The sequence below is a fragment of the Gambusia affinis genome, linkage group LG02 (assembly GCF_019740435.1).
Source record: "Gambusia affinis linkage group LG02, SWU_Gaff_1.0, whole genome shotgun sequence".
NCBI lineage: Eukaryota > Metazoa > Chordata > Actinopteri > Cyprinodontiformes > Poeciliidae > Gambusia > Gambusia affinis.
Genome location: NC_057869.1, coordinates 5,795,975 through 5,808,127, shown reverse-complemented (window position 1 = coordinate 5,808,127; position 12,153 = coordinate 5,795,975). Strand labels below are relative to the sequence as shown.

Below are 12,153 nucleotides of genomic sequence, written 5' to 3'. Positions count from 1 at the left end.
ATGGCAACAGTTTCTGCTTAATGTTTACAAGGGGTAAAAAGTTAAGCTTCATTTCACTTCCTTCAGCATCAAGGAGCAATGTGTTGAATGAACTAAAAAAGTACATAAATACACATGACCTATTCAGGGTGTACCCCCCCTCTCACCTAGTAACCTCTGGAAATAGGCACCAGCCAGCCCCCTCCCTCCTGTGACAGAATTATGTTTTATAGGCATATTGTCATAATACTACCCTGAATCTTTAAGCCCCAGAACTTAAGTACTCTAAACACCGTCTAAACCCTCGACAGTGTGTTATTGGCAGACTCATTAGAGACTTGAGACTGAACTTGCAGGATGCCCAACAGCTTAATTATCTTATTTTGTAAAGCGTAAAAGCAAGCAATCGTGGAGCTGCGTAACAGGTGGAAAATTTACAAAGAGCATGACTGATGTAAGTGACAATGCACGAAATACGAGTCAGTGACGGATGACACAATGTTTCCAAGAATTAGCTGAGTCATTGTGAGAGGGACCCTTCTTATGCCAAAGGATTATAGAAACAGTAACTCGGCTGTGGTATGTTGCCCTGTAAAAATGCAGGTATAAGGATTAAAGACATCTTACTTTGATGTCTTTGTCATCACTACTGGGATAAACTACTGGGATAAATTAATGTCCATCTAATCATTTCAGGTTTTGGGCACTACTAGGAAATGAAATTGAATACGTAAATGCTCCTAAGCATCTAGTGCTTAAAATGAAAACAGAAGAAAAATCTTCAATGCAAAACTGTTATTAAAATTAATATAATATAATGCCAACAGCGGCATCACATCAAGGGATACCTCACTGCAACATGGTCATTTCATGAGACATAGCTTTTGTTACAACAAGTCCTTGGTGTTTAATAATAGGACAAGTTCATTACAATTTAATTGATGTCTACATAGAAAAGTATTTTACATTGCAATGTACTAGTGATGACTTTTGAAATATGCATGTGGCTGTTCAAGGATCATCTCAGCCTTTAGTCATTTTGTGGTTACATCCTTGTGTGTGTTTTTTTAAACATCTGAGTTGGTGATCAGCACCTGTGGCCCCTCGACTCTCTGCAAGACCAGCAAAGAACTCGTCCTCTACTCCCTCGCTCATCTTCACAGAGAGCAGGATAAAAAAAGTTTTTCTGTGGTTGAGCAGCTGCTCAATTTAATCAAATCTCAAGCTTGTTCATAGAGAGCGGCAGCAATGTGTGGTTTTAGGTTGCACTCTGGAAAATGAAGGGGAAAAAGCCTCAACTTGATATGACAAATCTTTGAAATGCTTACCTTTCCCAACAAATCTATAATCCTCTGTTGCCCCAGATTGTCTGTGTGCAATGGCATTCTTAATCAACATTTAGACCAATCATACCTCTGTGTGTTCTGCAGGTAAACTAGCTGACATCTAATCTATTATCCCACAGCAAACAGTGATTTATGTTAGGTATTATATATTTTGAGCTTAATCTAGACATGTGAAATCAAACTACCTTTGGTTCTTTTTATGAAGTTGGATAAACTGTAAGAGTCAGACAAAAAATACAGAAAAAAGGAGCTGATTTCTCTATGGATATTGAAATCCAATGCAGTGCCATGTGTGATTAGCAATGCATTCTGCACATCTAGAATAAAGTAATGCACTGAAGCCTGAGATACCATTTGATTAAAGCGGCTAATTAAAAAGCAGAGATACAGAGAAGGGTGCAAAGAATCAGGTTTCTGTGTATCAATGGATAGATGCTACATACAAACCACAAGATGGTTTCAGCTTACATCGGGGCTTTAATCCCAGGATGGCTTTATTAGCCCATGAGGATAACGTGTTTGTGTAGAAGGGCGGTGGAAGCAGGATACTGGATGTATGTGGAATTTTATAGAAATATAAAAAAATAGCTGTCAGGAAGCACATAAAAATGTATTCAACCACCAACGGTGAACACAAGACACTCATTGTTTGCAAGAATGATTCTATGTTAGAGAATTCATAATTTATGCAAAGCCACTCCTTTTTTTCAGTGTAGAATGATTATATAAGATGCATAAAAAACAACAATTGATGCACACCTTTTTTTCATTTACGTATTTTAACAAGGAAGCTCTAGAAAGTCTTTTAACTTTACAAAGTCAAGGTCTGTTAACTTCATGTTATTGTTATTGACCAGTACTCGGAACAATGAATCCAAGGAATTCAGGAAGGATCCAGGAACTAATTATATACTTAAAAGTTGCTAAAGTGTTTGGAGCCATGTCTGGACACCTGCTAATTAAAAGACCAAATCAGTTTAAACATTCTATTCAGATGTGTCTTCATTTTCTAAAGACCTAAAGTCAAAGTACTCCTTTCTGATGCAAAAAAAAAAACAAAAACAAAAAAACCAGAAAGTTTTTTGCTGAGGTTGTTCAGCAACAATCAAAGAAGCACAAGATGCCCTCTGGAGAAAAATGCATAGTAAGATGAAACCAAAATTGAGCTATTTTCATTTGATGGCAAGAAAAATTTTTTAGATTTTGTTTCACCCTGAGGATTTTAAACCTAAGAGTTGGGTACCAAGACCTGTGAAGGAAACAAGAGGTTATTAAGTTGTTGCCAGTGGTACAAGTGGATTCCACAAAGTGGGTTGGAGTAAGAAGGAGAACTAACTCCAAATTCTTCAAATTCACCTCAAATTAGCAGCTAGATGATTGGAAAAAAAATGTTTTTTCAACAATACAATGATTTCAGTCACAATTTAAAACTGCTTTGATATATTAGGCTTCTGGAATAGCTTTCCCAAACATGCTACCTTAATCCTATTAAAAACAACTGAGGTTATGCTTAAAGGCTGAGTCAATGCCAGCAAGTCATTCTAATTAAATAAAGAGATGTCAGCTATTCAGACAGAAATATGCCAAAAGGTTGTAAATAGCTGCAGGATTTGTGTGCCCAATGTAGAATTTGGAAAGGGGCAATTATTCATGTTTTAGTAGGAATTTATGTTTTTATTTAGTTTATGAATACATTTGATGATTGATGGTGAATTATATAATGAGTTACTGAAAGATAGAAACTGAAAGTAATGTACTGAAGCAAAAGGTCAGGATAGACTGCAAATGATAATCCATCAAAAAAATAACAAGGAAAACCATTTGTACATCACTGCACTGTTGAGCAAAGGTTTCTTAAAGGAGAATTTAAACTATGCAAGAATTTTGTTACTCATACTTTCACACAGCTTGTTTAATATTTTACAATTGAGCAAGGGAAGACCTACAGACTGTGTTGTGCTTTGTTTCAGTCCTGCAGCTGGACCAGGACAAATATACCCATAAAGGGATGTAACTGCTGCTTCTGTTAGTTTAGAATCAGAATGTTCTGAACACTGAACTTATAGCAGTAGGTTTTTTTATTTTCCCTCTTGTAGTACAGTATGGTTAATTTGGTCGGTCTTACTTATATGAACATGCTTACTTTTATCTGGCAGCAGAAAATGCACCAACAATACTCTATTCCAGGTTATTTTGTTTCTTTTTTGAGAAAGTATTCAGATCCTCTAGATCCAAACTATGACAGAGCTGCTATTCTGAGCTGCTAAGGCATGTTTGTCTTAGGGAGATGTTCAGCAGCTGGTGAGCTGACCATACAGAAGCAGTGCCGATGCTGGACATGCTTCCTTATCTAGATAACAGATGCTTAACTGTATGTTTTTTTCTCACCAGTTTTGTTTCACTCAGTCTGTCAGCTTTCTCAGAACTGAAGATACTGACATCAGCTGAAAGGAAATCTCAGTTACCTTCCTTCTTGCCCAGAAGCACATGGATTAATCCTCCTCTTATTGAACTTCTTCAATAAAATGTCTTTTTTTAGCACTGACTTAAGTGCTCCCACAACAAAAACAAGCTGAGTTTATTCGTTCTATTGTGTATTTTGGCAGTTCAGAAAGCTGTTAGGCCTGATTAATGCATTGGAAACCCAGACGAATGCTTAGACATTCCAACCTAATGAAATTCCTACTTTTATGATGTTGTTGTTCTTGTTGCTTTGGTTACTTCCAAGGAAAATATTTTATCAGGTGGACATCATAGCTCATATGCGACTTGTAATTCACAGTAATTACCCAAAACAGTACACTTCAAGTTATTTCTATGTTTCTATGAAATAACAACCAATTTGTAAGACAAAGCAACCAGCATTGTTCCAGTCTATGTGATACTCCACTAGACTTTTATTATATATATGTGTGTATATATATATATATATATATATATAGAGAGAGAGAGAGAGAGAGAGAGAGAGTGTGTGAGAGAGGTCCAGTAGTATTGTTTGTGTGGTTAAAGTTTTGATGATGCCCCGATACTCATTGTTAGTTTCTCTTTGTGCATCGCAGACTTTAACTATAATGATTAAACACAAAAGATAGAACTCTTGCCAGTTTTATTTAACATGAAATCAAACTTCAGAAAGCCTTTTTTGTTTGTCCAAATAATAGTATGGTCAAAAAAGTTAATGGAAATACAAGAGTTAAAAAACAATCTGCACATGTGTCTGCAGTCCATCTGAACACTGCTAGCGATTCATGTACCAAAATCCACAATCAATTTGAGTTCCAGTGAAGAAGATATTGCTCAAGCTAATTTTGCTGGCTGTCAGTTGATTCAACACTAATTTGCACCATTATAAGATCAATTACATGTGATTTTATTTGATCAAGTCCTATGTTTAAAATGTAGCTTTATTTGTGGAACACCGTACATCAAGAGGGTTGGGATATTTTGATTTACAGATTACTTCACTTTTCTGCCCCTCAAAATCAGGAGAGATATTTGTGCTACCACTAAAGATCACTTTACTTTTTTATTTGTAATATGATTTTAAGATCTAATCTTGTTACAAAAGTGCTTTCCCTATTTCAGTAACTAGGGCAAACAACAAAAGGAGTTATGCGTGTGGTTAATACTGCTGAAACTACATTGAACATCCAGACATCTTTCATTGCTAATTACTGTCACTATCCCACCACTTTCAGACAGCAACAGAAAGATTTTTGAGCAATTTAGAACTCTTCTACTATTGCAGTTACCCGTCAGAGATTTTGACAAATGTAAGGTAATTTTTGAACATCCATTTTTTTGTTTCTATCTGCCACAGATGCAAAAAGACACAAGTGTGCAAACACAAGAGCATGGAAACCATAACAATGGCAATTCCTTTGCTGTTTTGGTAGTGGTGTTGCAGCCAGAATAGAACATTTGCATCAGCAAAATGGAGGGAACAGAAAGAATGACCAAAACTTTGTGTAAACGAGGCATAATTGGCAGTTAAGCTGCTTTGAGAAAGAGGTTATAGTACTTTCTCAACATTACTGGTATGTGCAACTCTTGTAAAGATGTTCAAAGCTTTAAAATAAATTCATACTTTTTTTCAATAGCATGATTTTACACAAAAAAAGAAAACCTTGGATTTAAGATAACCAGGAAGAAAAAACATCTGAAGAAACAAACCATTCCTCTGGTTTGTTCAGCCTGCTCTGTCCTCCAGTAAGCTCTCATGACTAAAGTTTATTGGTCTTAAAACTGAGATGACCACAATAGGATGTTGGCTTTGTGAGTGGTGAATCATTTCTGTATTAATATTGTCATTTGTTTTGAATTATTACCCAAATCAAAGACTGAAAAACAATTAATTTTCAGTTTTCTGGCAAGTCTACTAGACTTTTATTTTAAATGTCTCATTGTTTAAAAGAGTTCTTAATGAAATTTGCACTAACAAAGCTCCAAGCCCTCTGGAATAGAAAAAGGCCCACAACATCAGCGATCTTCCACTACAGTTAATGAGTTGCTTTCTCACGTTGCCATGCTTGGTTTCATGCACAGCCAACTATATTTTATAAAAATGTTTAGAATTAAATGTGTCATTTTGAAAGGGAATGAAATTAAACTAAGCTCGGTTTCTATTTTCAGATTTTGTTCTCTTCTTTTGCTTGCTTTTGTTTTAAATTTATTTTCTTTTAATATAACTTTGTTTATTCTTTTATTTTCACTGTGTTCAATAATGTAAAATTCAATAGACAAAAAAATATCTTTATTTTGTAGGCTGAAGTCAGCTGAGTGAATCCTCTCCGTTGATAATAACACTAAAATAAAGAAAGACGAGTAGCTCACTTAATAATGTAAAGCACATAGTTTAAACCCCCACAAAATTAGTTTGAAAAATCCTTGGCCAATTAGTGCCCTGCTGCTGTTGATAATATATGAACACATTGCATCAAAACATGCCAAAGAACTCATTTCTATTTTTGTGGACTCTAAAAAATAAAAGTTGCAGTTGTTTAGTAACCACAAACGTATTTTCAGCACTGATGAAAATCAAAGATTATCTAAAGCCCTTTTCAGACAAGTAACCATTCAGTTTTATGCCCACATTTAAAGGGTGCAGTTACACTGATGGGTGTTTCCAGTATCGACTGCAGTCTGCCTTGAGGGGGCAGGAAAAATATTTAAAATCCTCACGAGAAAACTGTCGCACACATTTCCTCCTTTTAGATAATTGGTAGGCAAATCAACACCTCTCTAAAGTGGGATCTTTTGTAGAGAAAGAATTGATTGCAGGACCATTGTGTTAGACTGCAGTAGTTTTAGCTATTGCTGAATTTCAATGCGTTTTTTTTGTTTTTTATCTGACTCTACAGTGTCCCCATCGATATGTCCCCTGTAGCTCGCCTGGTGTAATCTGGGATGGACTCCAGCACTCTGTGACCCAGAGCACGTCTACACAGATCTAGAAGATGGATGGCTGTCCTGGCTGCAGGTGGGAGTCATTTTCTCAACAGCTAAATGAGCTATTATTCAGCAGGGTCAGTCGTGACTTTGACCTTTCGGTTGTCAGCACAATTTGGTATCCTCTATGCAGATCAGGCAAGTCTGAAGGAGTCACTAAAACGCAGACTGCAGAATGTGCGAAGCCTAATTCATTGACACAACTGTTGAAGCAGTCAGGACAAAGAAAACCTGAAGCTGAGTATATTATTCACACATGAAACTGTTTAAGAAGAAACATTATGAAAAGAGGCCACCATTATGAAGCTTCATAAAAAGAATGTACAGCTAAATTAGGGGATATTTAAAACTAGTAATGCTGAGCTGATTGAACTCTAAATTATTATGAAAACATCATCAAGCAAACATTCCTCTGCATGAGAAAATTACACCCCTAGTTAAAAACATTTCCATCTCAAAGATCTATATTAAACAAGCAATGCAGCCCTTCTACTTTTTCTTACAGTGTCTTTTATACCTCTCATGTTCTTTATTATTGAGCAATAACCACCAGTTTCTGTTGTGCTTTGAGTGGAATTTATAACCCCACTTCAATTGGGGGATATTTTGTCCCAACAAACTTCCATTTCCTACCCATACTTAAACCTTTGCATATCAGTTCATTAATCTTCGAGATTATGCTTGTAAAAATACTCACAAAGATGCTCGAACCTCAAGTGCAACTCCATTTAATTGGATATCCTGGAACTATGCATTACACCTTATTTTTATTTACTTTTGTTTTAATTCTCATTTAGTTCCACTGACCCTTATAAAATATGAGATCAAAACCAGAATAGCTCAAGCCCATCACTTACATAAGGATGCAAGGTGAAGTAATAAAACCATATTTTCCATCGTATAATATCAATGGTATATCAAAAAATAATAGCTTATTTTCAGAGTAGAAAGATCTCAAAGCAAATGTGAATTGATGTGTGGATGATACAAAATGTCCTGCAGCAGACAGCTCTTTTTTATACTCTTAAAAACGATGGAGCAAAGTATTGCTTTTGTCGTTGAACAATGATATTCAGCATAATTTTCTCTTTTTTCAGACTGAAGCTTGTTAGAAAAAGGAAAACTGATGAAATTGATACAATAAATTAAAAACAAGAAAACTTAGGATGAAACCATATTAGAAGGTGAAATCTAATATGATCTTATTTTATTAAGTAAGTTGAAAGGTAGAAGTGAATGGTGGAGCCGAGGAGGTGGTCACGCATTTCTGGACTGAATGTTTCACATGGCAAAACAAAGTTATTTTGCAAGGTATATGATGCAACGACAAGTGTCACCAACACAACAAACTTGAAGCAACATCTGGTGACAAGCCATCCTGAAATCAGTTCATAGGTAAGTATGTTTTAACTAACATATAACCTGAAGTACTGTGTTACTGTGATTGTTGGAGGAGCAGCTGGAAGTAAGCAGCAGCTCCCCTGTCTTTTGAGCTGCATGAAACTGAAATCGGCTTTATGTACTTCAACTGACAGCAAAGTTATTGAAAACCATCAGGTTTTAGTAGCTTCACTAGAATTTCATACCAAGTAGTGTTATTGGGGTCATTTTCTAATTACCTGATTTAATTATTTTTAAAGAATGAAATATTTAAATAAATATAATTTAAACTGCTTAGCTGAAAAACATGAATTTGAAGTCCAAAAATTCAAAATGCGACAGTCCGATGCCCAGAAGGTTGTCGATCGGCATTGATTTGTGGACAGAGAATGAACTGACTTCATTCTCTGTCCACAAGAGACAGAGAAAGTGGACATCATCTGTCCACTTTGCAATCAACTTTGTATTGCTTAACAAACAGCAATACAGGTTGCTGCTAAAGTGTATTATTATAAAGTGTATTATTTTTCACAAGAGTGGTTACACTTTCTAATTGTGGCATTGTTTGAGGAATGTTTGTTACATTTTTGTTCAGTTCAAATCATTTAATCATTTAAAGTGTTTGTAAATTGAAATTGCTTAAATATTGGGCAGCAAATTAGCAAGTGGAGAGAAAATTGGTAATGCTTCATATTTATATTTATTTCCAAACATCAAACCTAAACTTGTTTCATGTACACTTCTTTTTTAAAATAGAAATTTTTGTTTTTGAAATAATGCTAAAAGTTAACTTAAAGCATTAGAATGTTGTCCTGTTATCACAATTTTTATGTATATTTATTCATTTAATTCATTGTGCAGTTTGTGTACAACATGCATTATTTAGAATTACTGTTTTTGGAACTCATCTGAAAAGCATATCCTAATATTTTTTTTATACTATAATATTGCAAAAATAAAAAATAAATAAAATCAACTAACTTTTAAAGAAAAATAACTTTATTTTGCCCAATGATAAATATTTCAAGAAATTATTTTTCTTAAAGGTGTGAAAGCATTGTGCTAAACAACAATGTTGTTTTTTTGTTTTTTTTCAGAAAAATATTGAGTATATTTTAGTCAGCTAAAATGTAATAAAATTTGGTCGGCCAAAACAAAAATGACAATGGGTTACTAAAATATTTGGACTAAAGCTAAATTAAGAAGTACTTATATTGACAGAGGTATAAAACTACCAATATATGAAATGAAAAACCTCTGTACAATATTATAATGTACATTGGACTGTTTTGTTCTTTATTGAAGCACAGTAATGTGAAAAAAGGCTTACTACAGCCCGATCAGCCTGAATTGTGTCCTATAACATATATTTGTAATTAATAAAATCAAGCACATGCAACACAGAAACCTTTTAGGGCACTGCACAGTTCCGGACTTCTCTCTGACTTTAGGTTACATGTCGTACAAAGGTGACCTCAAGACTTTATTCTACAGGATGAGATTCCCTGCAGAGAACTAGAAAGGAGTATACATTTTTCAATGACCAGAACTTCTTACAGATGTACTGATACAACCTAGAGTTGTGTGTTGATCAGACATTTCGTGTAAAAATCTAATGCAGTTCATATTTCTTCTACTTTCAATGAAAACATCTAAATCCTCCTGACCAGCTCGGTATTACAGATAAATTGTCTCTGACTATTATCTGATTAGCAGAACTGCCATTTTCTGTTGCCCAGCCAGACTAATTTGGACTCTGCCCTATTGTTACATAACCTAGTCTGACATTATCTACAGCTGATTTATTTCCACTTCTTCTCTATGTCCTTTGACAGGCTCGACAAACCTTTGGAGAAATACCCATAAATACCTCAGATTTTCTCTTCACGTAGCCAAGCCATATGGTTAGTATCTGCACTACAAACAATCAGCCTGCACGTGACAGTAGGATTCACAGTGCCGCCGCGGCTGAAGATGATACAGGCTGTTTTCACAGTCAACTCAGCAGCCACAAGCCTTAGAATATGCCTGACCCACACACACTTTGCTGAAAAATGTTTTGGATTGTGCCTCTTGCTGTAAGCCAAATTATGTAAGTGCAGAGTGTGAGGTGTCAGGAGCTGGCTGGGTGCCAGCATGGTGCTGTGGATGTTTGGATGTGGGTGTAGGTGTTAAAAATATCTTGTATGAATAGCTCCTCCGAGGATATAAGCTATGCAACAAATTATTATGCACCGGTGCTGTGGTTGTGTTGTGAGATGCGCTGATGTAATGTGTGATGGCTGAATCAGTCTGCTAAATTAGAAGTTAAGTTGGAAATTAAGTTTTTATGTAAATATTCTGGTGCTTTATGAAAAGCACTGGAGTATCCTATTTTTATAGCAAATTCACAGTAATGAATTTACCAAGAGGGTTTTTTTCTGATAAGAAATTAGTTAAAGATCTCTAAATGGATAACAAAGCAATGTGAAAGGGTCATCAGTTTTGGAAGAATACTTTTCCTGTTTTTATTCACAATTGGAGGCATTTTTTGGGCTGCACCAGTCAAATCCATTTTTTTTAATTGCTGACACTGATATTTTTATCATTCATCTTTGTAGATGGGCATGACATATTTGTGGCTGACATTATTTCTTACCATCACCTAAATCTCTGGCCGCCTTCAGATTTTATTTTATATTTAAAATGTTAATTATTTATGGTCAAAAGCAATTGATTGGATTTGAGGTTTAGATAACTTTCTTGGTATAGTTAGCAAATTAGAATTAGCATCTTACATCTTAGATGTAAGCTGTTTTCTACTACACCCTTAACTTTTAGACATAGTCAATACATTTTTTTGAAGTTGGTGCAATTGCTTAGAATTAACGTCAGCCTTCTTTGTCCTTGCCAGAAAAGGTTTTCATGTCTATCTAGTATTATTCTCACACTGGAATCCAATTTTCTTCAGGTTTAAACAATTAGTCCTTCCCTACAGTGAAGCCTGGTGGTGCTAGCGTAAGAGGGAAAGATGAATACAGCAATGTATAGAGAAACCTGTCTGAAAACCTGCTTCAGTGCATCTTGACCTCAGACTGGGGCAACGGTTCATTTTTCAGCAAGAAAGCAACCCAAAGCACTTGGTCAAGATCTCCTGGAGTAAACTTCTCTAGTGAGATCTAAAAAATGGCTGACAGACATCTCCCAAGCTAATGAAGTTTGAGAAGTACTCCAAAGAAAAATGGGGGAAGCTGCCTATAGATAGGTGAGCTCATCTAGAGGCATCATATTCAAACAGACTTGAAGCTGTAATTGCTGCCAAACGTGGATGAACAAAGTACTGAGGAAAAGCTGTGCTTACTGACGTAACTGAGATTTCTTGGTTTTCTATTTTAATAAATTTACAAATATCTCACAAACCTTTCCCCATATTTGTGTGTGGACTTTTGAGGAAAAAGATTAATTAATACAGTTTGCAATACAGCTGTAACATAAAATGTGAAAAAAATGAAGAGCTGTGAATACTTTCCAGATGCACTGTAAGACATTTGTAATTGTGCACCCAATTCTTGTCTTTATAATAAATTAAAGTCATTTACTCAAATTTAACATGACATCCACATGTGCTGATGATGAGTGAATGTAAATGTCTGGCCAGGACTGTGAGTTTGTTCTGAGAATAAACTACACTGAAGGCTGAAAACTTTCCACTTTGTCTAAGAGGCATATTCAGCTTTCAAACTAGCTGATGTCATGGAGTCTTGCTCCTCTGTACACTCTTAACTGAGAGATTTAGAGTAAACAGAGTGAAATTTTCCTCTGGTTGTAAAGCCATCTTTCTACTGCCAAATGCTGCTTAGCACAAACACAACTGCAACCATTACACATCCAAAGCACACTTCTCCCTGGTCCAAAGCTTTAACCTTTTAGACATGGTTAGATTGAGTATGCAAGAAAGCTTTACTAAAACACTGAGCTCATAAAAGTTAATTTATTGGACTTATGAGTGCTACACACTAGA

At 35.4% G+C, this 12,153-nt stretch overlaps 2 protein-coding genes across 4 annotated transcripts in view; one reads left to right on the top strand and one right to left on the bottom strand.

Moving 5' to 3' along the window:
- LOC122845908 (gonadotropin subunit beta-1-like) overlaps nt 1-12,153 on the top strand; it is a 91,659-nt gene that overhangs the window by 65,812 nt on the left and 13,694 nt on the right. For 2 of the 3 annotated variants that reach the window (XM_044142465.1, XM_044142458.1), the window contains exon 3: nt 6,686-6,804. In XM_044142465.1, the coding sequence (XP_043998400.1) occupies nt 6,782-6,804 (23 nt within the window). In that variant the 5' untranslated portion in view covers nt 6,686-6,781. Of the gene's footprint in view, nt 1-6,685; nt 6,805-9,988; nt 10,058-12,153 lie in introns of all 3 variants that reach the window. The other variant, XM_044142474.1, reaches the window with a different exon arrangement.
- kcna4 (potassium voltage-gated channel, shaker-related subfamily, member 4) overlaps nt 1-12,153 on the bottom strand; it is a 57,112-nt gene that overhangs the window by 40,881 nt on the left and 4,078 nt on the right. The gene's annotated exons all lie outside the window — the stretch shown is intronic.